Consider the following 25,468-nt stretch of genomic DNA (forward strand, 5'->3'; position numbering starts at 1 on the left):
CCCCAAAGTGTGTAATTTTTTTTAAGTGTACGCCGCCGCAAAGTGGATGCTCTAGAATCTAGCGCGTTCTCGCATAGACGACTGATGCTGCTAATCTCTAAAAAAAAAAAGTTTACACCCTTTGGGGTGTATATCTGCTAAAAAAATGCCATTAATTTCTTTCGCGGTGCCTTGGGGGCATGTTGAAATGGCAAACTTGGAGCAAGTGACATTTTAATGTGCTCCTACATTTTTTTAGAAAAGTCTTGAAAAGCACATCCGATTAAAAATATTCCTTCTCGAGTTTTAAGGCTCAAACGAGGCAATACCGAAACTGGGCGCATGCCGCTTCTACGTCGGACGGGAACGCCCCGTAAAGAAATGCGTGACGAAGTTTAAACGATGTCACGACTGCATGCACGACGCGGCAGATCCTAACACGGCACATAGTCTCACACGCTTGCCAAACAAAGTGTGCCGCATCAATAGCTGCCGCGACTGACCGGGACATCCAGTTTCAAACTTCTGCGCGTTTTTCGGCACGGGGCGCTTCTGTCTGCATGGCATAGAAGCGGGGCCGCCTCCCTTGCGGCGGTGCTCACGGTTCCGATATTGCTTGGATTTACGGTAGTAATCTGATGATGAATGGGTAATGCTTTATGTGCGATCTCAAGATTATTAAAAGGGTCCATTAAAATGTGACTGCCTCCAAATTTACCATTTAAACAACTGCTCCGAATGCACTATTAAAAAACTTGAATTTTCGTCCGTCCTCTGAAGCTCACGTTATTAGCGGCAAAGTATGTCTGCCTCGCCTATAGGAACGATTCTGCAATCCCTCCACGTTCCTTTCGCTTGTAGCTTTTTTTACATAAAATACTGGTTTAATATAACGCTCTATATTCGGGACCACACTGCAGTTTCATTTCGGTTTTGAAAAATCGTATTCTACCATGTTGTACTGCCATTAACAATTTTAGACTTGGCCGAAAGAAATACACATGCGCAACAATTATTTCGTTTTACTATATTGTCTTGTGGTTAACCGATGCGACATCTTTATGGACTTGTGACAGGTAATAATGTAATGTGCTCTAACAGAAGCACAATTACATGAAGGCGGTGCGTTTTCATGTGGGTTCCACATGCAGGTCGTTGGGCCAACACTCGAGCGAATGAGAAGCGCTTCGTGACCGCAATTTCCACAACCCACCGACAAATATCGCACATCGTAAGGATTCAAACTTCACATCTATATTTCGGTGCGTCTCGACGAAAACAAAGCCGAGTGCCATCCTTCCGGCATCTGTACAACGTCAATGCACACCAGCACGTTATGAAAATTAATGGCGCAAGTACGATGAGTCAAGCAAGGCTTGAAAACGGGCCTATACGCGTGCGCGAAGTGGAGCACTTTTCAAGTCAAGGCACAAACTGTAACGCACAGAAGAATGCAGGCCCTACGAAAGAAGTCGTGGTATCGGTGCACGTACGAAACATTTTCCATCGGGCGCTTTAGCAACGCGCCGAGTGCTGCTAGAGAAGTGCCGTTGTAGTTGACTTTTTGAGTGAAACTATTCTCTTGGTATATCTACATAAACTGCGTCAGAAAACGGCAAAGCTTCGACGGAAGCAACTAAGGCAAGCCGAAGGTGTTGTTCGTGGTTATAGGAACTTTTGCACACGAAAACTTCCGCCATATGTAGAATTTCCAGACAATTCTGCTTCCGAGAACCTGCGTTCCCAGGATGTACGGCTTCCATAAGCTTCCCATCTACTACCAAAAACGTTGCTCTGCTTCCAGGAAATCCAAGAACGCCGACATCACTATAGCATCGTTTGCATGAACTCCGACGATCGAGCCGCAGGTCGAGTCGGAAACCGGCGTGACCCATGACTGCAGGCTCAAAGAAGTCTCTGGCACTCGGGGCTCCCTGAACCTGTGTTGAACTGGCCCCAACAATGGAGACCACGTTGCTGCCGACGGCTTCGACGACTAGTTTCCCGGGCTACGTGGGCCTAGTGGTCGGCTTGGTGCTCGGCGACATCGCCGCTTTCTTGGCGCGGTTGGGAAACAGGAGTGCCACCAGAAGCACGACCAGACCCGCCAACAGCAGGACAGCCAGACCGGCGGCGACGTAGACCCGCCTGCTGGTGTTTGCCAAGGCTCTGCGGAAGCTGGCGAGGTTGTTGCGGCCAGCAGCGGTACTGTTGGTTGCTGCCGACGGGTTGTACATCAAGCCCGCAGGATCCTCCGACTTTTCCCGGTCGCTGTCTGTGTGCGTATGCCTGTCCTGCACCGTCACCGGTTGTTCGGGGAGTTTCTCTACACGAAGTTTGACAACCGAGACCATTAGGTGGACAATCTCGTCGTGACGAAAGCCATGCGACAGCAATGCAACACGGATAACAACAGGCTAGGCCTGACGTACACAACCGAGTTCGTACAAACTAACCCAGAAACGAGTATATACAGAGTAGTTCTTTTTTTAGCTGCACCAGTTTTTTTAAACATTGCCTATGGCAGATAGCACAAATCTAACCCTTGATCTAAATTACTCGATGAGGCGGCCCTTACTTATACGAGAAATCAAACGTTCAATTGAATTAACGTAATTATGCTAATTCCCTTTTTAATTACTTTACACCCCATATATCAATATACTAATTATAGCCGCTGAATTCGCACGGCGTATCCACTTGGAACAAATTCTCTGGGCTGCACCGGTTCCGAGTTACTAATTTTCAACATGTCCGTCGAAATGCGTTGGTGTTCCAGTTACGTTTGTGCTTCAGCGCAGAAAACAGCGGTTTTATGCATTGTTACTCCAGTTAATTTTTTCTGAAATTGATGTTTCATGCAGTGAAGCGGAAAAGTAACTTGAGCACCAATGCATTTCGACGGACACTTTGAAAATTAATATCTTCGAACTGGTACTGCCTAGAGAATCAATTCCAAGCGGATATGCCGTGCGAACTCAGCGGCTATACTTCGTAGATGCAAATATGCGGCGTAATGCAATTAAGTGAAAGTTAATTTTTTTTTAATTATGGGGTTTTACGTGCCAAAACCACTTTCTAATTATGAGGCACGCCGTAGTGGAGGACTCCGGAAATTTCGACCGCCTGGGGTTCTTTAACGTGCACCGAAATCTAAGTACACTGGTGTTTTCGCATTTCGCCCCCATCGAAATGCGGCCGCCGTGGCCGGGATTCGATCCCGCGACCTCGTGCTCAGCAGCCCAACACCATAGCCACTGAGCAACCACGGCGGGTAAAGTTAATTACCGTGATTACGTTAATTATTCAATTGAATATTTTGATTTTTCGTAGAAGTAATGGCGGCCTCATTGAGTAATTTAGATCGAAGGTTAGTATTGTGCTATCTGCCACAGGCAATCTGAAAATTTTGGTACAGCTAAAGAAAAGAAACGCCCTGTATAGTTTAACAGGGTCTTTCCAGTCCTAGTCTTACCTCACATTGTTTCGCGGCATATTACACCATAATACTGTTTTATATGACGCGAGTCATATATACTATTTCCCCCCACCTCAAAAAATCCCAAACATCTTTCCACATCAAGGAAACGCTGATATATCAGCCAACTGACAGATACCAAGGCGTTGCACGCATCGGTTCATTGCCGACACCATGGCCTTATCGAGACACCGGGCCTAGTCTGCGCGCGAGATAATTGGAGCCTTTCACATCAGAAATAACAAGGGGACGGCTGTGTCAGTCAACTGTCAATTCGGCTATGAGACAAACAAATATTTCATCAGCGCGGCTTCGTCATGTGTTATAATATACACGGATTTCTTTCCTTCTTCATGTTTTCCAAATAAATGTCACTTGAGAGTCAGTGCCTGTCCTGTGTCTACCTTCTTCGTTCACCCAATTATGAGCGCTCCACCAAAAACACGGCATGTTAGTATATCGGCTTAATAATTTGCTATCGCCATCGATGTACCGCCTTTTGGGCGATACTGCGACCTCTTGCCTTCAACATTTTAACATGGTAACGTCGAGGGCTGCTTTGCAAGTAGGCAAACAACCAACTTGGAAGGAAACTCTTCAGTGCGTAAACTTGTGCCCTCTAAACGAAGACACAGCTATGAGTCACGGGCATGTATCCACGAAGCGATCCCCAGCCGTCGTATAGGAAGGCCTGGTTATCGCGCTGCCCTCAATTCATAGGTGTGTCATTACATTTTGGATCACCTTGAGATAACTCCGCTAGCTCTATAACGTGCTGCTATGATCGGTACACTACTGAAAGGCCTGGGCACATTTTTTATGAAGGCGGCTACAATATTGTAGGAGTGCGATGCAACATTCGATAAGCACGATCACCGTCGAGTTGGGAGTGCATCTCGCGCGATGACATAAGTAGGATAAGGGGAATATAGCGTTAAACCTGAGGAACCGCACGAGGCGCTTTGCATAAATGTCACAAGACTGCGAGCAGTGTGACAAAGACGACGTTGGTGACCGTGTGGAGGACGACAATTGCAAAGATCATCTTTCCGCCATCTTGGCTGTTTTGTAGCTCGTTGTAGAGACCTTCGTAAATACATTTTCATTTATGCCTTTTCCCGCGGCATATTGATGGAGGCGCTCGCAATCTCGTGACAATATAATTCATTGATTGATTGAATAATTAATTGACCTTCATGTCCCAAAGTACTAGTGGAGGGCAGTGAAATAATTTTAACCTGAAGTTCCTGAGCCCGCACCAAAATCTAAGTGCACGAGAGCTTTCTGCGCTTCATCCCCGTCGAAATGCGGCCGCCACGGTGAAGAATCGAACGCGCGGCCTCATTCTCAGCAGCATACGACATAGTCACTCATGCACCACGGCCGGTTATGTTGCAATAAAATGGTTTGTGTCAAACAAAACCGTAGCTGCGCATGTGAACGCCTCTCTCGTTGTTTCTGTGCAATTCTTTGCCCCGACCTTTTACTACGAAAAGTAAACATTAACTACGGTGTAATGACAGCCCTCTTTTCAGCCACTTCACTTGGGATTTTCTGCAATGGAATATTAAATAATCCCAATTGAAGTACTGTTTCCGTTGGCTTCTATAACAGCTTATGCTACCTCATTACATTAAAAACAATCATGTGTAACTCTGCTTCATTGTTCTCAGCCGTTAGTGTTCACGCTTAACTACTTGGCTATAAAATTTGATCTTGCTGTATTGCTTTGTCACTTTACTCTTGATTTTATATAATTATCATATTACTAAGTTACTGCTATTATGATGCTCTGATGTCTAATCAACGATAGAAATTAATTTTTCTCATTGGTGTCTACTTTCGAACTGTATATTTACTTCCAGTAGGCTGTCATATTATTTTGCTGTTTTAAAGCACTTTTTCTAAACGTATGTTCTTCATTTTGTACCCCAGCGAATTTCTCTTCCTCTCTTAATGTTTCCCTCCCCTTTCCCTCCCCCAATCAGGGTAGCCAACTGGGCTCGGTTCTGGTTAAATTCCCTGCCTTTCATTCATCTTTTCTTTTCTCTCTCTTTATTCTGTACGTACTTTACCGGGAAGCCCCCCTGGCAGTCTTCACTTTGTCACCGTCTCACATGAGATTGGAGCTGCGCAGAGCGCAGCTCCAACCTCGAGACGCCAGAGTGGGCTGTCCAGCAGGCCCGAGAAGCGGCGACGAGGCAAGGCCTCTAGGTCTCCTTATGGGAGACCTGAGCCCGAGTCGTCAACCTTTGCCGGATTTAAAATAAAGTTGTTTCCATCCATCCATCATCGACTTCTGTACTACAATATTAACCTCGTTCTATATAAACGAACATAACAAATATCGGTTCACAGTATACACTGCAAACCGAAGGAGATTAGGCTAAAGTTGTTTTGCAGCACCTGACAAATGCCAAGCCTCCACTTGGTAATTCCAACACATGCGCTTGCAGCATAAAATGCTACACATAATGTTTACAAAGTCACTGAGTATAATTCGAACATTGTCTAGGTCATAGCGTAATAATGAGGAATAAATACAAAAACAACGTGTACAAAGATACAATACTTTTCAACCATACAAATCGTTATATAGAATGCAAAACAATAACTTTTTTTAAGACCAGTCATGGGTAGTAGCAAAGCATGTATTGCAGATACAGAAATCATAATCAGGTCACTGAAGAAGACAGCACAAACTTAATAGTGGTATTACATCTCTCCAAATTGCAAACTGCTTAAACGTTTATAAGGAAGGCTACCGTTTCAATTTTTCTTGATTAGAAAAACCGAATTTTGGATGAGTGTGTAAGGTATGTGGTACAATATGTTCATTTCTAATAAGTTGGTGGAACATTTTTTTCAAACACGTTCCGTTTACTTCGTGGGACTAATGTGCCGCGATATTAAGAGCGATGTGCAATGTAGTAGTGACAAGAAGCTCGACCGAAAGAAGAGCTCACGCTCAAGAACTTTCGTACTACATAGATTCCGCTTAGCAAGTTGAGCATTACTGCCATTATGTTCACCTCACTTAGCAGTGCCTATGTGGAGCGAGATTAGGAGTTGTGTAACCACATTTCGCAACAAACGCTAATAAAATTAGAACAAACTCGACCTGGTTCCTTGCCCTTACCGGACAGCTCCAGCTTCCCGTGGCAGCTCTGGTCCAGAGTACCGTCCTTGACGGGGCTGACGGCTTTCTGGGGTGAGCAGGCCGAGGACACGGCTGCCAACGAAACCCCGGACGGTCCTTGCCCTCGAGACTTGCCCTTTCCGCCTTCCTTGGTCTTCTTATGTTTGGCCGCCACTTTAGCCGTGGCCTTGAGCATCGTTAAATGAAACAGAGCGACTTTGAAGGTTGCAATCCTTCTAAAGTGATAGCTTTCTTTAGTTATACTTCGCCGAGTTCTCGTGGTTGGCGGATGGCTGTCTAGCACAGTAGAGAGCACCGTGGTAGAGAGTAACAAGGGTTGGGAGGAAGAGAAGGGCAAAGAGCGAAAAGGGAAGCGCAGGTATTAGAAGTGCGACGAGAGTTTAAAAAATGCCGATGTAAGGGGTGGAGAAGGAAGCGCATACGCAGGTGAGGCGGAGACGAGGTGGTGCGTGATTGGTTGGCGCAGCCGATGTTTTATAGATACACAACTACGTGTACCACGTGCCTTAACTATATCACCCCAATTGCACAGTGCAGTTCTCGACTTGTGGCAGCATTATTTTGATGCCGTGACACAGCTAACGAGGGTGTATTGGCTGGTCGCCTGTTCCTAAGTTTACATACTACGTGAGGCCTGCGATAGAAGGGGTGTTCCACATCCACGGCGAAGGCCTATAGTTTTCCTGGTAAACACCCGCAGGGCTAGATCTAGCACACATGCATAAACGCTGGGTGGGTGGTCGCCACCGCATCTCAGTTGTAGATAGTTGTACGTCTAATGTAGGAGGTGCGGGTTCAGCTCCTGTACGCGCAACAATTTTTTCTTTTCGTCAACTGCAATTTGCCTTGTAGATTATGCATTTTAATTTTAACCTACACTTACCCCATGCTGTCCCGCGCTTCAGTGTCTGTTAATTTCGTTTAGTTATAGCTAACAAAATAATTAAAGCACGGTACCGTATTTGAACTGTTTCCCATCCAGCATTGTTGGAAACTCCATTCCTCACTACTTGCGAAATTTGTTTGTTCCGATTCACTATTGCCAAGAGAAACGGAAGAGGAAAACATTCATAACGTGACTAAGACCTAGCGTCACTGAACGAATGCCCGTTCTTCTACGTTTCAACATTTTTGACGGGCCTACTGTGGGCACAATAATTCTGGATCATAGGCCCAATCCGAGCGATCAATAGACGTAAGCAGCACGATTTATACAAACGCTATTATTTTTATATGCAGCTCTGATTTCGAGGCGTTACCTTGGCATGTAGTACAATTGTAAACGCTGCGTCTGAAGGGCAGGATGGCGGCTCAACCACCATCTTGTGTGGCCAGCAAGTTAGTCAGGTGTAGTAATCTAGGCACTATTAAGTTCCACCTATTGTATTTCGCCATGTTTGCATTTTCGAGCCAATCCGAGAAAGCGCAGCCACTCACTCAGTCAATCGAAGGCTACGAGGAGAATTGGACAATATGGCGGAATTTCACTGAATCCAAAGTAAAATAAATTATGGGGTTTTACGTGGCAAAACCACTTTGTGATTATGAGGCACGCCGTAGTGGAGGACTCTGGAAATTTCGACCACCTGGGGTTCTTTAACGCGCACCTAAATCTAAGTACACGGGTGTTTTCGCATTTCGCCACCATCGAAATGCGGCCGCCGTGGCCGGGATTCGATCCCGCGACCTCGTGCTCAGCAGCCTAACACCATAGCCACTGAGCAACCATGGCGGGGTTGAATCCAAAGTAACACCCCTACGTAAAGGAGCCCTGACCTCAATTTTCTTATTTGTCATTTCATCGCGGTAAATGAAGTTCTAAACCCTCTAAACCCTAGAAAGGACACTGGGAAACGTTAGAGGACCTTAAATAATTCACCATATTACTTGTTCTTACAAACAAGTTTCGGTTTTGGTACATAGGAGGTGAATGCTTCATGACGTCATGATACACTGGGCTCCGTTCATGCGATCGCCGCCAGAAGAAACGCCCGCAGCAATCATGTCCATTTTTTTAACAGAAACGACATCCTACCTAGTCCTACTGCTACGCGAGGACAGCACATTTCACTTTGCTTGTCCTGACATCACGATAATGCTCATAACGCCAGGTCAAGCAGGTCGAGATCCCCAACTTAAGTATCAATTTAAGATAACTTTCATACTGTATAAAAGTCATCCTTGCTTGTTTGAGAAGCGGGTGGTAAACTTTTCTACAACTTGAAAAGCCTGTGCCACTACTCCTTTTAATTGTCATTTTGCACTTTGCTGTCCACTCAACCGTCTACGGCGAGTATTGGAAGAGTGCGTGACGATTGGCAAGTCGGTGTTGTTCGGCTTCAGATTCACTAGACAGCGTAGCTGTCCTCGTCTTGGTGTGCTGTCTCGAGCTTTTCGCGTGTATTGGTACACGCTTCATCGCAATGCAAAAAAAAAAAAATATCCTTGCGTGGTGTAAGCAAGCGAGCACTAACCTTCTTTCTGAGCTCCAGTATGGAAGCAGGTACATGTCTGGTCACCAGCAATCCAGTAACCGGGTCAAACGCGCACTTTGGAGATTCCGGCTTCGGGAGTCCTTCAGCTTCTTCAGCTTCCAGGCCTTCTTTGTCAATTGCGACCTGCAATATACCAGGTGCGCCCCGTGTATACCTTAGCTTCGTTGTACTTAGTTGGTGCATGTGCGGCAACATACGCGTCATATTATTAGGTTCCTTATTAATCATCAGGAACAACAATCTATTTATTTATGTACACTACAGGACTAAGGCCTTTCCCCAGTGTTCTCAGATTGCAGCTAGTGCGCTGGCTGATCCCAACATCGCGGGCGAATTTCCAAATTTCATCTTACCACCTAATTGCTGTACTCGACAGCGCTCCCTTTCACTTGGCACCCATTCTACAACGCTAACAGACGAGTGGTCATCTGCCCTAGACACAACAGGTCCTCCCAAACCCCATATTTTGCTCCTAATGCCAACTAGGATATCCATTATTCCTGTTTGCGCTCTAGTCCGCACCGCTGTCTTCTGGTCAGTTAACGTTAGGGCTCTCATTTCTTTTTCCATCGTTTTTTACGTGCTCCTTAACTTCTCAAGCATCTTCGTTAACCTCGAAGTTTTGAAATTAAATTCGGGAGGTTTGCGTGCCAAAACGACAATCTGTCTATGAGGTACGCCGTAGTAGAGCGCTCCAGATTAATTTTGATCTTCTTGGGTTATTTAACGTGCACCTAATGCACGTTAAATAACCTAAGAAGAGCAGCACCCATGTACCTAATGCACGGTACATGGGTGTCTTTGCATTTTGCCCCTACCAAAATTGGGCCGCCGTGGCGGGAATCCGATCCTGCCACCTCGTGCTCAGCAGCGCCACGCTGTGGCAACTGACCCACCACGGGGAGTCCTCCATGTTTCGGCCCCACATATTAGTACCAGTATAGAGTTCAATGATCGTACACTTTTCGTTTCAAGAACAGCTTTTTCCAGAAAACAGGGTAAACACGCTTGTAACGAGATTTTATTTATGCACGTGCACACGAGCAAATGATAGCGTACAACTCTCCAAGAAATTAGCAATCACGCTGAAGCGTTGACCGACATGACGGCCAGCGCCGTGTCACGCAGTGAATCTGCGAAATTAGAGGGAGTAGTCCAGACTTGAGGGAACCACATTAAACTTGCGCTAAAAAGTCGTAGGGAGAGATCGTGAAGCGCACAGGACACGATCTCAATCTCGATCTTTGCTGAGTGCCTCTATCTCGTCTAAACAAACAAAGCATTCCCACAATTTGTAGTAGCTTTAACGTTAGCTATTGTTTAAAGTCTGGAATATGCAGCGACTTGCTCAACTTTCTTCTCTAATGGAGCCAGAGTAATCGAATACCCGGGGTGTGCTACTACCCTGTGCAAACTACTTCTCCGAGGCTATACGAGCATGCGAAGCCCGACATAGCCCGTGGTACTTTTCAATCTAGTTCATTTGTTACTTTTTTTTTATTGCGACAGCGTGCCTTCTGGCATAAAGGCATTTGTTACTTGGTCTTGCTTATGATCACGCAAGAATTTATAAGGTCAATCATTAAGTGATGTCTTCAGTTTAATCCTCTCATCTATAAGACTTCGCTTCTTGTCATTTGGTTGCTATTATGGGATTTAGGAAGTTGACTCTAGCATAAAAAGAAGAAATTCTTATTCTCCCTCCGAGAGTTCTTTCTTCCTGCCCGTATTTGATCTTGAAACGGCTGTTCCCACGCTATCTTTATCATAAAGAGTAGTTGTATTTTCATGTTCAGGCTGATTCATTCCTAATTTCTGGTCTCTTTTTCTGATAATCATCACTCAGAATAAGTATATCGCCCGTAGAAATATATTTTGCTCCTAAACAATTTTTTCATGTGGAAGCAAATCTCTGCTCTCATGCTCAAAACAATTCATAACTTCGTGCTATATCATATAATACAGAAATTAGTGCTTGCCACACAGAACCGTCATAACTTATTTCTTGATTAAAACATAGCGCTGATTTCAACATTAAAAATTGTGAAAGTAACCTGTTCATTTATGATTAGTTTTTACGTGTTGTGCGACGAACTTCCACCTTACGTGTTATTCGAACAAGAAAAAAGAACTTAAATATTACTCTTCTAGTGTTCCCTAATCACAAAAAATATTTCCAGCGCTACAGTCATGAACTGTGTGTTTCATCGCTAGAGAGGACATATACTCTTAGTAAATGTGTAAGATGTCATATCTTTTTTGTTTTTATATTGCTACAAGAAATTGTCTAATGTCTATCACATATGATACACCCTGCTGTAAGGAGCTAAGCAAATTTCCTTTCTTCCCTTGTTTATAACACGATAGCCGGTAATAGGAACCAACTTGGACAGCAAATATCTTTCCGAAGGTGCCTTCTAGTGTGGTACAAGCTTGCATTCCAAACAATGCGACACATAAGGACAACTTCGTGGGCATTTGGTACACATTTCTTAGCATAATAATGTACCCAAAGCAAAAACAAAAAACACGCAGGACAAGCCTGACTTTGCCGTCGCCCTGTCAGTGTATGCTTCCGTGATAGTGAGGGTAAAAACAGCGCATAAGACGACGACAACATAGCGAACAAAAACGTACACCACGGAAGCGCTGACTAACAACTCGGAAGGTTTATTGCGAGGACAGCAATAATAAGTAGAAATAACTGAACACGTGACTGCAAGAAGCATCGTCGAATGATGAAACATTCGCATCATGAAACCTATGGAGCGCGGAGTATTGGGTTAGGATGTTTGTATTTATTATTTCTGTCTTTGACATAAATCCTCCAAGCTGTTAGTCAGCGCCTTGAGGTGCGCGATTTTGTTTCTTATGTTGTCGTTTTATGCGCTGCTTTTGCCCCCATTACTATTGTTAAACTAGCTAGCCCATGCGATGCACGTTTCTGAAATCCTTCTGCGTGTTTGTATGTTTACTTTTCTTTCGCGCCTAGCATAGGTAGTTCTCACGTGACGTTATGGATGCCACTTCTTACTGTGCCAGAACCCTAATTTGGGTGCATCTCGAGCAGGATCGGACCCTTGACGTCGCGCTGACATCAGTGCACCATATTATCGTTCGTACGTTCATATTTTTTATTATCTTGTGTACGTTAATTACTTTCTCTTTCAATGGTGGCAGTTTTTCACCGGATTATCGAATTACCGCTAATAGGAGGCTTGAAGCGCGAAGGCAAAAACTGACCGTCACTTACGCATCCTTAGCGATTTGAATGCGAAAACATTATGACAATGCTCTAAGTTGTCACCTTAAATTAAAACACCACCTTAACCCACCTTGCACTAAATTTTACCAACCTTAATCCACTTTAATGCATCTTAATTCTATGTTGGTTACAAGCTAGGAGCGACGGCGTGCCTGTTCAATGTGGAACCTCGCAGTGAGAACCGCAGCAGGTCTAGCGCCGAAAACGTGACGTCATCACATGGTCACGTTGATTTTGGTGTCATCGGATGATAACAACGGATGCCGGTTTTTCCTATTCATGGGACACATAATGCTTGCGCGTTAAAATAACCCCGCCGAATGGACGGACACAGAATACGTACTAGCCCGCTCTCGTGCCTTCGATTACCACAGTTATCGATTTGTCGCTCTAGGCGCGAGAAGCGTATCTCGTGCGGTCAAGTTTCCTGGTTAAGCAGTTTCTCGGCGTGCTCTGTCACGTCTACATCTCCAAGATGGCGACCACGATGTCGTCAGTACAGACCACCTATCAAGGCGTTTACAAGGACCGGACAAAAAACTGATCGAGTCTGCTTGTCGGGCTGGGATTGGCCTGTCGCGCACACGTAAACGCTAGCCTGTCGTGCTGAGCGAGCATCATCTCGGGCTGTGCCAGCCCGACGGCGAGTCTTGTATGCATTCCGCCGGACCCATTTGAAACCCACGTGTAAGCGCACACGGGTCAGATCGGCGGTTCGCGGCCAGCAGCGACCAACCGGACGCGTTGCCTTATCTCTGCCTCGACGCAGGCAGTCGCAACAATGTCGACCCATCAGGTAAACGTCAGGTTCACGTAAACGCTGTCGAGTCGGGCTGTCTGAGCCTGACTTCTGGCTCGACCCGCTCCTGTCGAGTTCCCGTAAACGTATAGCCTATAATACGCCAATGAACGAGGAACGATGGCATCGCACTCACCATGTCTATATGGCCGTCGTGTTTGGCGCTTTTGCATCTGGTCTCCTTGGGAGGCTTGTGGCGCTGGTGCTTCTTGCGCGTCCCTTTTACCTTCCTATCGTGCTTCGCCGCTTCGCCCATGGCGTGCGGGTGACAGCGGTCGTCGGAGAGGGAAAGACGCGCTGTCGCCTCGCGCCTGTAGCCGAACGTGAGCGCGCCACGCTCCCGATGCCCAAGAGACCGGTGGCGACGTCCGTAGAAGTCTCGAGCTGATAGCGGTCGCGGACGGAGTCGAGAGGTGAAAGGCCGATGCTTGCTTCTCGTTCTTCGTCGTCTTCTTGTTTGCACGACTCGACAGGCGCACTTGCAGCCCCAGTCACGCCTGTGTAGAGCGTGGGGCCTGCATAGTTGAAGATGATGATCATGTTATAGTGTAGAAGAATCGACATTTGGGCGAGTTGGTACTGGTTGAGTATCTTGAAGGGGCAGCGCAAGACGGCGAAGACCGAAGGCGGGAACACACAGGACAGCGTGTTCCTGCCTTCTGTCTTCGTCGTCTTGCGCTGCCCCTTCAAGATGTTCAATCATGTTATAGCTATGTCAGTGTTGATGATGGTGATGGAGGTCACCGTACTCATTGTAACGGGTCGCCACAATCCAAGGGGCTAGGCCAAAGATGCAAAAGTATAATACTACCGACAAAAACGTTAGCACACGTGAAGACGACGATGATCGACGATTTCGATAGGGATTCCATTTGAAACAGGGTGGCGTCAAATTGTCGCCTAGCCTGCTTGAGCCTAGCCGGCCACACTGTATTCATTACAGTCGCGCATGTTTGTTTTTTTTTTTTCAAGATACGGCGAGGCCGCGAGGCGCCGTACTTTGAAAGCGATCTGCAATGTGTACAAAGTGTGCCTTGTGCTGGTAGCTTCTTATGCGCTGTGCTTTCGACACTTAGTTCGCGTTGGAGCGAGGGGCAGCACGAAGGTCAATTAGCTCGCTACTGCTGCCGTGCTTCCTCACTCCAGCGTTTTGACAGCAAATTTCCGCGGTCATCGAATGAGATGCGTTCATGTTTACCTGTGCGCGCGACACAGTGCTTGTTGACTTATTTAGCAAGCGAATGTTTACAAGTTTATACGGCTGAGAAAAATACTATAATACTATCCTTACTTCGTATAGCTGTCTACTAATTCGCTATCGCACTCGATGCTACACCTTCCGGAAGAAAATGACCTTTTGGGGTGAAGTGTACAATCTATTGATATACTATGTCAACTATACAGCAAACTGCAAAATTCTCGTAATGTAATAGACGCGTTCATTGAAACAATTACGAAAACATGATGATCTTGCACCATCCTTGAGGTTTCACGGTCTTCGCAAAAACGCTGGACCCATTTGAACACAGTATTCACCTCTATAGCATCTTTTGCGTAGGTCTTTTCAACATTTCAATATTTATTTACCGTTCTCAAGGTCTATTCAAATGGGTCGCGAAGCTTCGGGCGAAGAGCGGTCTCCGACATCATCAAGGTTGATTATGGGAACAGCGATTGAAGCGCGACTAAAGTGAGAAAGTAACAAAAGTGGTCAAAGCGAAAGCGTTTTTTAAAATTAAAAACACGAGACAAATTGATTTGATTCAGTGAAAATAAAGATTGTGATCAATTTTGTGTACATACCAAGAGTGAAAAAATAAATAAAACTCTCACTCACTGTTAACCCTCTATCGTGCCGCGTATTGAGGAAATAATTGAAAAAAATATATTTCTGGCTCATTGCGCTTACTAAACCAGTTTTAAACCATTGTACAAAATGAATTCGTTTATTTCAGAAATAAACAAGAAATTGTTATGAGACCGTTTGGTAACATCGCACCATAATATAGTGCAAATCTATGCTCGTCACTGTCAGTGGGTATGTGCTGAACGCCTACCGATGGCCGTTTGTAGCGAACTCCAGCACTCAACTATAAAAATTTATGAAGAAACAATTCTGGTTTCCATCGCATAATGCGTTTAGCCTGCTTTCAGAGGCGTTTATTTGGGGCCGCTATGAGGTACTACGTGTTATGATGTTATGACCTTCATACGTGGAGTATGATGCGCGATTTATTTATTCATTTAGTGGGCAGGCGCTGCACGGGTTTCGGAATTGGTCTTTGAGGAAGCGGTGCTCGAAGTGGTGCCGGTTGTCTCCCTCCTAAGGGTCTGGTTAGACTTTGCGCTATTTTCGATGTCGGTCCACGAAAACGATGAGACAGTCACGCGAAATCGGGGTAAGCTCCCAGAAAATGCTAAACGCATAAAAAAACTGGACTGCATTGATTCCAGAGAACAGTGAGCCAAATCGAAGCATTTGAGAAAAAGTCTAAAAGTTACAGGCACCAAAGCACCATGTTACCAAGCGGTAACAAACACAAGTGTAAGTGCCTATAGTTTTCGTGTGAGAGATGCTGCGCTTTTGAAAAATTGTGTGCGTATAATTCTGATTGCTGTCATCTCGTAAAATATTACAGAATGCCTGTAGCTAAGGGACAGCCAGAAATACGAAAAAGTAGGAAACTTACGATTTGTACGTGACAAAAGAAGGCCCAATGTTATGCACTACCACACCATGCTGCGACACGGTCGCCAACACGAATTCGACCTATTCGTGTGCATTAGGAATGCCAAGGCATCCGAACGACGATTATGCGTCAGTTTTCTATTGTTTCTTTTGTACGTACCAAACGGACGCTCAGCGGGTTAGTAAAAAGATGCCAGCCTGTGGCCATCGGAGGCTGCGTGCAATACGGTATACGTTACCAAACTGTAGCAGCGCCTCATAGAGAGTGAACATTAAGTACCAGTTTTTCAGCACCCGCAAGAAGTTTTCTCACGCCTCTGGTTCACCCCGCCGTCAATCGCAATGCTATGCAGCTCTTCTAGTGCGCAGAAAGGCGCGCTGGAAAACTTCAACTGCTACTACGCGCCCCCCTCGACCGTGGCGTTGTTTTCCTGTCAACACTTGTCTGAATTGTGGTGGCGTTGTGTTTGCGAGATGTGTTTTATCGCGGTACAACGTGTTCAGTCAAAAGTAGAGAGTTGCGACCACCAGATAATTTTTCACATAGCTGCCTTCGTGCGGCTGCGCTGGCCGGCGAGAGTCCGACAGGGCGTCCAGTACTCGGCAGCCAGAGCTTTCTTCGGCGCGCACAGGGACGATGCTCTGTGGATGACCAATACGAATTAGGCTTCCGCACCAAACGCTCGAAAGGCCCATGTAGCCTTAGTACAGGACATTTAAAGATACTGCTCTAAATGCATGCCACCAAAATAAATTTCGCGCCTTTGACAACAAAAATGCCGGCACTGTGTTTGTAACAGATTTGACGTCAGTTTATCTTTTGTTGCGATCGGAAGTGCTCCCTCGCCACACAGATGGCGCTAAGCCCGATGAACCGCCGATTAACCGCCATGTTTTGAACGCACGGGCTTCTATGGAAGCATCGCTACAAGGTGCATTTACCTTGTTAATCTTGCCCAGTTTCGCAAGAAATTTGCAACTGATCATTTGTACCATCCGTTCTTCGATCTCCATTTTGACTAAGACTAAAATTCCGTCTTACATTGCCCGGCCGGTACTTTTAAGTGTAGAGAGACGCACTGCGTGAAACTTGGGGACATAGGTTGTAGATTTTGTGCCAAATTCAACAACAGGAAAGAACGTAGTGGTATTTTGATAAAAGCAGAGTTCTCAGCTTTTATGCTTGCGTGTTGTCTTAACAAAATCCCCTCATTTGACTGCTTTTGCTAAATTATATTTTTCAAGTTAGCTTTAAAAGTGCAAAGCACCCTAGCCAATTAAGAAAATACGTGAAGTATTTGGTGCGAAAAGTAAGCTTTTTATCTAAATGCACATATTCTGCTTTTGTTGGCACTGCTGATGTCAACTGCATTTTTCCCTGTTTGAATCTGTGTTTGAGTGCCCCTATTTTTTTGTGGGATCACTGCGGTCTGCATCATGTAAGGGTAGAATAAACTAATTTCCCTGAAGTGAATGCTAAACTGATGCTACAAAATGTTATTTTAGAAAACATTTAATTCTATTTAATTCGGAACTGTTACGAACCACTATGAACCGGTTAAGAACATTATATTTCTGCACTGGATCTAAACATGAAGTGAACAGAAAAATACGTAAAAGCCTGAACCTGAATCCGAAGCGAAACCGAGAACTTTTCGGTTCGACGCCCTGCACAGGACAACGAGGAATGCTTCAAAATAAAGCTTGGAACGAAAAAAAAAATATATGCACCAAGTTAGCGTGTAGCTATACGTACGAGCAATGATAATGCCTAGTTAACGTAGAAAGGCCGAAATGAGACCGGATACACCCGCTCAAACTGCGCACGCTTGAAACCTGAACCGGAAGTGTGGCTTTACTCGACGAATAATGCGGTTTCAGATGTTCTAGCGCACGTGGGACAATAAACATGCGCCACATATGAAGCTTGGAACCAAAAAGCCGCATATTAGCGTCATAATGGAAGTAATAAAGCGTAACATGTGCAAAAAACGCCGAAATTAAACCCAGTTAGCCCGGATGGGCAGATCCCAGATATAGTCCACTCTGGACTGTGGGCCCATCCCGAATGTTGTGCAGTCTAAGCAAACCACAAGGTATCCTAGCGCACCGAAGAGGAGATTGTGTCTCTTCGATATCAACTGCTGTCGAGTCACCTTTTCTTCACCAATGCACTAAGTACTCTTCCTTATCTAGATCATTGACCAGTTAATGCTCCGATCAGTTTGAATCGTAGTGTTTCTGAAAGATGAATTACGCCGCCTTTCACAACTGCGCAATGGGAACTCGTAAAAAATCCCGTGCTGCGTGGCCCTGGAATAATTTCGACCACTCGAGGTTGGTACCCTTAAACCTAACTGCACGAGCGTTTTTTTACAGTCCGTCTCTTCGCGGAATACGACCGCAGCCGCGTCGAATTGAACACGCGACCTCCTGTTTTGCATCAGAACGTCATGATAAGAGCCACCACGGCGCGTGCGCTACAAGTACAAACAAAATGCATGCACTGGCGTAAACTATTTCATTGAGTTTGATCCCTGCGCGCAAACTACTCAATAATTCTACAGGGAAGTTCATATCGAAACGTTAAACACCACTACGCACGCCTTTGTTCGACTGTCCGCAAGTGTTCTGATATTCATAGCTATGGCTGTTAAGGTAGCGCTTCGCCCATGATCGCTACGCTTGCGGTCATCGCGATATCTGTATGCACCGTTTTTACCCGCGCCTGTGTACATATATTGGCAGTCCTTAGGCACACGTGAGACCAGCCTGGAACATTTCACTTCGAAGGCACGCGAAGCAAAGTCGCCTGAAGTTCTGCTCTTTGACCTTTCAGTGTCACCTGCTCCTCGCTTCATCCGTGGATGGGTGGAGTAGGTACCCGGCTGAAATCGGTGGCCGCGAGGCAAAGGTGAGCAATGGGCGAAGGCATGAGGGCACTACAATCAAAACGGCCGTGCAGGGTGGTCCGGCCAAATTCTGCAACGACCGTTTTCACGCGCTCAGTATCAGCCCAAGGACCGGCGGCCGAACGGACGTGGATGTGCCGACCACGGATTTCTTGATCCCCTTACGCCACATCAGGACCACCATGAGCACGGCCACACCGGTCAAGACAACAATGACGAAGGCGGAAATGACGTAGACCCAGTACAAGGCCGTCTTCCGGACCATGTTCCCGGTGTCTCCGCCAGGACCGGCGTGCGCCACGAGCGTGGCCGACGGATGACTTTGGGTGGTATGCAACTGGTCACGACCGCCTTCCGTAGGCTGCTTCTCTTGGGTCGGCTCGTGAGTCTTGTCGACAGCCTTGCTGACGAGCTCCTGTGTGAATGATGCTGCCTCGGAGTGCCTGGTGACCGTCGATTGGATCGCCGACGGAGACGCCAATGGCTCCGCCACCGCGGTAGATATCGATATCTTGCTGCCCTCTGCCGGTTTCTTGGCTTTAGGTTTGACCTTCTTCTGTACACACCGAGAGGAGAAAGACAGAGCAATTGGTATTTAATGCGTATACACTCTCCTAATCTCGTTTCACGAAGTTAGTTCATTTACAAATGCGTTCCACTTACTAAGTTATACCTGCCTGTAACGACCCATACACGTCAATCGCGATGAATATGTTCCACTAACTAACCGTAACATAGGTTTAGATATGGACGAAATTGTGAGTGCTATGTAAAATTTGGAACAAAAATTTCTATCGAAGGAATTGCAGACGCTCAAGGACATTAGCTCCAAATAAGTTCCACTCAGTGGAACTAAGGTTCAACAAGATTAAGAGTAAAAGAATGTGGCCATGTTTAGAATTGTTACATGACAATTATATTTTTTATTTGTATTGTAATCATCTTGCAATGCATTATCCGTGAATTGTTACACATACTGTCAGTCGCATCAGAGATCATACCAGGGCGCCCCATCAAAAGAAAAGTTAATGATCACTCCGCAAGTTAGCATCCACAATGCAAATGGCACAAAATAATAATGCAAAACATAGCAGAATTGGCAACTGCAAGATCACGCACAGGTTATATCGAAACTATAGAAAACAGTGCGTGCGTGCGTTCTATGCAGCCATATCTGGGCGCAGCTAACCCGGTGCTCCTTAGTTTGAAATGAGGGACAATAAAAATTTATTGGATTCGACGTGAAAAATACATTAAAGGAGACCCACCTTCTTTTTCATATCCAGTATCGAAGGTCGACGTTTGGTTACAAACGCCGCAGTTGCGCCGTCGAAACCGACTTTTGCTGGAGGTGGCAACGGGAGATTAGCGTCACCGAGGTCGAATCGGTTGTCGGCTGCTACGGCCTGTAGCAACAAAGACAAGGGAGACACAACCGCCTCAAAACTTTGGTTTTGGCCTAGATGATTCCCATTCCCACGGTCGGAGATTGGACAAGCTTTATTGCGATAGCAATTACAGGACACTATAAGCGCATTTCTTCCGTCGGCTCCGGCGTCGCCTCCCGCCGTAAGGTTCCGTATACAGTGCAAAGGCAATACCACAATCGCCGCGCGTCCTACACTGTATGTGCGAGGGAAAGCGTGCGAGGGGAGATGGCGATCGCGGCAATCTCGCCCGCGCGACAAGGACGGAGGCGGAGAGGAAGCGCTCCGCCTTCCGTGGCGCGCGAGGCACCGAACGTTGCGAAGCGCCGGCGGGAGGAAAGGGAGGAAGGTGGGCGGTGTTCTAATCCGGCTGCAACAGCACATGAGGCGGCTGGGCGCGGTGGCGCGGCCGTATCATTAGAGCGATCTGCGTTGGGGGCAGAGTCTGGGTGCGTCGGCGGCTCACAGCCTTGTGCGTGCTGTGTATTCTCGGCGCCAATTTTGCGTTGGAGCGATAGGCAGCACTAATATCACTTCGCTCGCTGCTGCTGCCGCGTTTCCTCACGTCAGTACTTTGATAGAGAATGTCTGCAGTCATCGAGTAAGATGCGTTCATGTTTGCTGTGGGCGGTGACACCATGCTTGGCATTTTAGTTAGCAAATTAAGCGAATGTTTACACTTCATACGGCCGATGAAAGTACCATCCTTACTTGTCATGGCAGTCTGCTAATTTGCCATCGCGATCGATGCCTCGCCTTTCGGGCGAAACTACGACTTTTTTGTTCTTCGGGGTCTAAAATATAACAACGCGACTTAAAAGAACACTAAAGAGAAACACTGAAATAGTTTAGAATGATAGTGTTCTTGAAATATCTATGAATTTTCGTTGATTTCGGGATGTGTAGATTGTCAGAGAATTATGATAAAAGCTTCATTTCTTGAATTTCGCGTCGAATATCCAGGGCCGGCGCGTCAGCGTGACGTATAACACAGCATTTTCCCCTGTTTTGGCTCTTCCGTTTCAGGAAACGATCTTGTAGCTTCTGAAGCTCAGTATTGGCCTCTTTTAGATCGCAGTGTATAGACTATTTTTACCGACAAAATGCCCCGGACAAGCGACTTCGAAATCCATGACGTTACTACGCACTTTTGCGGGAAATTCAAAGCGCCCGTATTTCGTTCTTGCGTCTTTTGTGGCTTGCCAAGCATTCTCTAGCGGTAAGGGTGGCTATTTTTTTTACTCTCCCTTTAAGACAACGACTAAGCTGAAAAACAGACGAACGGCGCTGCCTTCATCCCCTGTGCGATCTAGCCGTTTTCTTAGGTCAACGGTGGCGCAGTGCCTTTTGCGTTGCGCTGCTAAGCACGAGATCAATGGCTGAAATCCCGGTCGTAGAGGCCGAATTTTAATGCCAGTGAAACGAATGATGGCTGCATGTGGAAAAAATGCGTTCAGAAACCTGTTCGTGCGACTAACGCAAACAAATGTCCTCTGCTTTGCGCCGGTGGTCAATTCGAGAGTACTCTTAAAAAGCCGGCAGATCCCACACCCCGTGGGAATCGAGGTTATGCGAAGCAGTGTGCGTAGAGTCTACCAAGTTAACGAAACGACCACGAGAGCACCAAGTTGTAGGCGGTTGTTTCATGAACTACATGACAAGCATGTCATGACAATCATGTCATGTCATGATCGACCATTCATGTTCGTCATATACTCTTGTCATATTATGCCGATTTCGGTACGTACCAAGGTGTAAGCAGCTGCTTCATGATCTATATAACACGCATGTCATGACATTCATGTCATGACCTGTCATTTTTGTTCGTTGTACACTCTTGCCATACTATGCCAATTCTGGTACATACCAAGCTAACAAAACGAGAATGAGAGCACAAAGATATGGGCGGCTAGATAGATACTGTGAAAGTGACAAATGTTCGCCAAGAAATTCTTCGCATTTCATACGCGTTAAGATAAGCTTGTTTTAAAGAATATGGAGATGACACTGCTTAAAAACATGCATTGACGAAAAGCCATTAGGCGCAGTGATAACGCAAGGACATACACAAGCTGCTTTTCGTCGCATACAGATATATCCTGGTCAGATATTCTGTACACCCTCCTGGACATGGGCTTTCGCGCTTTCCCATGTTAAACCATAAAATAAAACAATACCGGTGTAACATGAAGCTAGACGTAGGTGAAACTTTATTCATGTCCAGGAATCTTGGACATTGCCCCTCCGGCTATCTGTCAATCGTCACCATAGTGGACTAGCGTAACTCAATAGAGAGCATATTCAAAAATATTTCAGAAGGCCACTAGCATTTCGACGTTCCCTTCGACGAACACTGAATATACTGGGTATCCTGCAAATTTGTGACATTTCAAAATATGCGAGTGCCACGTAGCTTCACAGAAGAAATGTAATGTTGTGTGCCGTCGCCGGACCTAGCGGTCTGTGGGTACCCCAGACACTTCACTGACTCTATTGTACGCCAGTTGGCTCGCAGAACACCTGTTCAGTCGGGACCACGCAAAAAAAAAGAACGCGCTGCAGTTCCGTGCCACCAGGGCATTAGCGAGATCTGTCACGGGTGCTGCGATCATATGACGCGCAGGCAGTGCACGTTTCGTCGCGGAACCTTAGTCACGAGCAGGCACGTACCCAAGGGGGGGCCCGGGGGGGCCCGGGCCCCCCCCGAAATTAAGTGACATACCCCCCCCCACCAGCCCGCGCCACCACTACTCACACACATTCATAAAGCGCCGACAAATCAATCTAGCGGCGGTCAACATTCTGCTGCCTTTTAAAGCGAAAGCAGTGTATGACTAACTTCCGTAGTTTTTTTCGGCGTCCGTTAACAGAAAAAAATCATAATGTGGGCCGATCCTGGTGATGTGCAAAAGGGGTCCAAGATCAATAGCACATACGCCTGTGGACTCGGGAACCAATAACGCGCGCTTCGGAGTCTTCGGGATGGGCCCACGTATGGTTAGTGCTTAACGCCTGCTTCCCCTCCACTGCGGGTCGGCCCGTCATTGGACTACTTCGGGATGGCGCCACATATGGGGAGCGCTTAACGTCTGCTTAACCTCCGCCGAGGGTCGGCCCGATGTTACACTACCTTCGGGAGCGGTCCACGTATGGGGGGGTGCTTAACGCCTGCTTCACCTCCGCTGCGGGTGGGCACGGTATTGCAATATATTCGGGATTGGCCGACGTATGGGTAGTTCTTAATGCCTGCTTCACCTCCGCCGAGGGCCGGCCCGGTGTTGCACTATCTTCGGGAGCGGCCCACGTATGGGGGGGGTGCTTAACGCCTGCTTCACCTCCGCCGCGGGTGGGCACGGTATTGCAATATATTCGGGATCGGCCTACGTATGGGGAGTTCTCAATTCCTGCTTCACCTCCGCCATGGATTGGCCTGATATTAAACTATCTTCAGGCCGACCCGCAACGGAGGTGAAACACTTGGCTTTTCGTTTGAAAGCTTTGACTGTCGTCAGCTTTCGATGCCATTCCGTCTTCAGAGTCGAATGGTTGTCAAGTTTTTCACTACTTTTGGATGGCGGTAGTTATCGGCATCTCCTGGTGTGTGGAGGCCAGTTTTCTCATCGATTCGGTGCCCGCGCTATTAACTTAAGATGAATTCAGCTGTCACCATCTATTGCAGCAGGCAGGGCGTAGTTTATTGTTTTAATTATAATATTTTAATTTATTTATAATGCCCAACACGATTTTATGTCACCATCTATTCAACGATCACGCGCATCGCTGTTGCTTCGTTAGTCCAACCTTCTTTGTTTAGACTGATCCAGGAGCTCGGAAAGAAACTCGTTTAATAGTGAGCTGGTGTGTATGCTCATGGAACGAGTTGCGGCCGGAGAAAGCGCCAGTTGCGTTTAACTTTTCCTTTTGCTTCATTATTTCCTTGAGTAATGGCTCTCCGCGACGCTGGCAGATCCTCGGAACCATATATCCGCGATATGGGTTAGATAAGGTGGAAAATATTACATTGCGAAACAGCGTCCATCATCAGGCCCTGGAATAACCGTTCAACCCATAAGCAATGTGACAGTCACCCCTTACATGGTCTTGTTTTCCCTAATTGTACAGCACTTTTCGTGCAAAATTGGCAACTGGAAACTAGAGTCGCAAGGAGATGAGAAATTCAGCGATCTACTAAGGGAGAAAGCCAAGGGAACAGGCAAACAGGTAGGAAAAGCGAAAATTGTTTGTGAAAATATTTATGGATCAACATCTTTTTATTTAAAAGGGAAGTAGAGAAAACGCTGCCGGAAGTGGAGAATATTTCCGTGTGTTTTGAATAACTCTTCTACAGTTATCATTCGAGCCGCCTGACGTTGCCACTTCCCTGCTGCGCTAATGGGGGTGTTTTTCTAACCTTCCGTGGTGGGCGTAGTACGTCTAGAACCAAAGCGTCCTGCGCTCTACGCGGTTGTACGGGACTTGTGACCAGGCATCGTTATGCAACTTCCCAAATAACAACACGAGTCGGTTTTGGCATTTGGTAGAGCAGTAAAGGAGGGATACAAAAGAACTGTGGTTGTTCCGCAAATACACATTTCGCTATAATTCTTCCACAGATCATTCGCAGAACGCTACTAGAGATCTTTATTTTGCACTTTTTCTGGTTAACTTCTTCTTGGCAAGGTACTTCCTGCGCATCTTCTATGCACGAGTCCATTTGATGTGGTTCTTTGTTTGCCAAGTAAAGAAGAGGTGTATCTCACAGGCGTACCTGTGAGATACACGTTATTTCTATTCTCTTTGGCGGGTTTACGCGTCTTTATGGCCAATGGGGGGCATTATTCACATTTGTACTAGTAAAAGTACCCTCTCCCTCATTTGCATAGAAAAGTTACCTTGGGTTGGGCCCCCCCCGAAAAAAAATCCTGCGTACGTGCCTGATCCAGACCATGCCACACACCCTAAATCGCGACGCTGCCTTAATCATGGCATGCGCCGTACATAAAAACTGCGCACTGTGCCGGTTTTCACTTATTGTGAACAACGCTCCCGTGGGGAAACCGAATCGTTGCAAACAATATTAAATCCCTTTTTTTGTGCCCTGATTCCTGCATTTGCAAATAACAAACGCAAATAAAAAAAGCTTCTCTAGCAGTCTTTAACACTGCTTTTTTCTTGCCAACTATAGTTTCTTTTGTAGTAAGAGTGATTGATTACGTAATTAATTATTAATTAATTAATTGACTTGCCTTGCGCGGCTTGCTGCC

At 46.3% G+C, this 25,468-nt stretch overlaps 2 protein-coding genes across 2 annotated transcripts; both read right to left on the bottom strand.

Annotated features, from left to right (window-relative positions):
- Nucleotides 1-999: 999 nt before the first annotated feature.
- On the bottom strand, nt 1,000-13,629 carry LOC129380331 (uncharacterized). Its single transcript, XM_055061133.2, has 4 exons — nt 13,313-13,629; nt 9,092-9,235; nt 6,597-6,783; nt 1,000-2,305 (listed from the first exon to the last, which is right to left on the bottom strand). The coding sequence occupies exons 1-4, from the start codon at nt 13,430-13,432 to the stop codon at nt 1,989-1,991; spliced, it is 768 nt and encodes a 255-aa protein (XP_054917108.1). The 5' UTR covers nt 13,433-13,629; the 3' UTR covers nt 1,000-1,988.
- A 4,743-nt stretch (nt 13,630-18,372) lies between these two features.
- On the bottom strand, nt 18,373-20,177 carry LOC129380332 (uncharacterized). Its single transcript, XM_055061134.2, has 2 exons — nt 20,046-20,177; nt 18,373-19,333 (listed from the first exon to the last, which is right to left on the bottom strand). The coding sequence occupies exons 1-2, from the start codon at nt 20,055-20,057 to the stop codon at nt 18,863-18,865; spliced, it is 483 nt and encodes a 160-aa protein (XP_054917109.1). The 5' UTR covers nt 20,058-20,177; the 3' UTR covers nt 18,373-18,862.
- Nucleotides 20,178-25,468: the final 5,291 nt, after the last annotated feature.

The sequence above is a fragment of the Dermacentor andersoni genome, chromosome 10 (genome assembly GCF_023375885.2).
Source record: "Dermacentor andersoni chromosome 10, qqDerAnde1_hic_scaffold, whole genome shotgun sequence".
NCBI lineage: Eukaryota > Metazoa > Arthropoda > Arachnida > Ixodida > Ixodidae > Dermacentor > Dermacentor andersoni.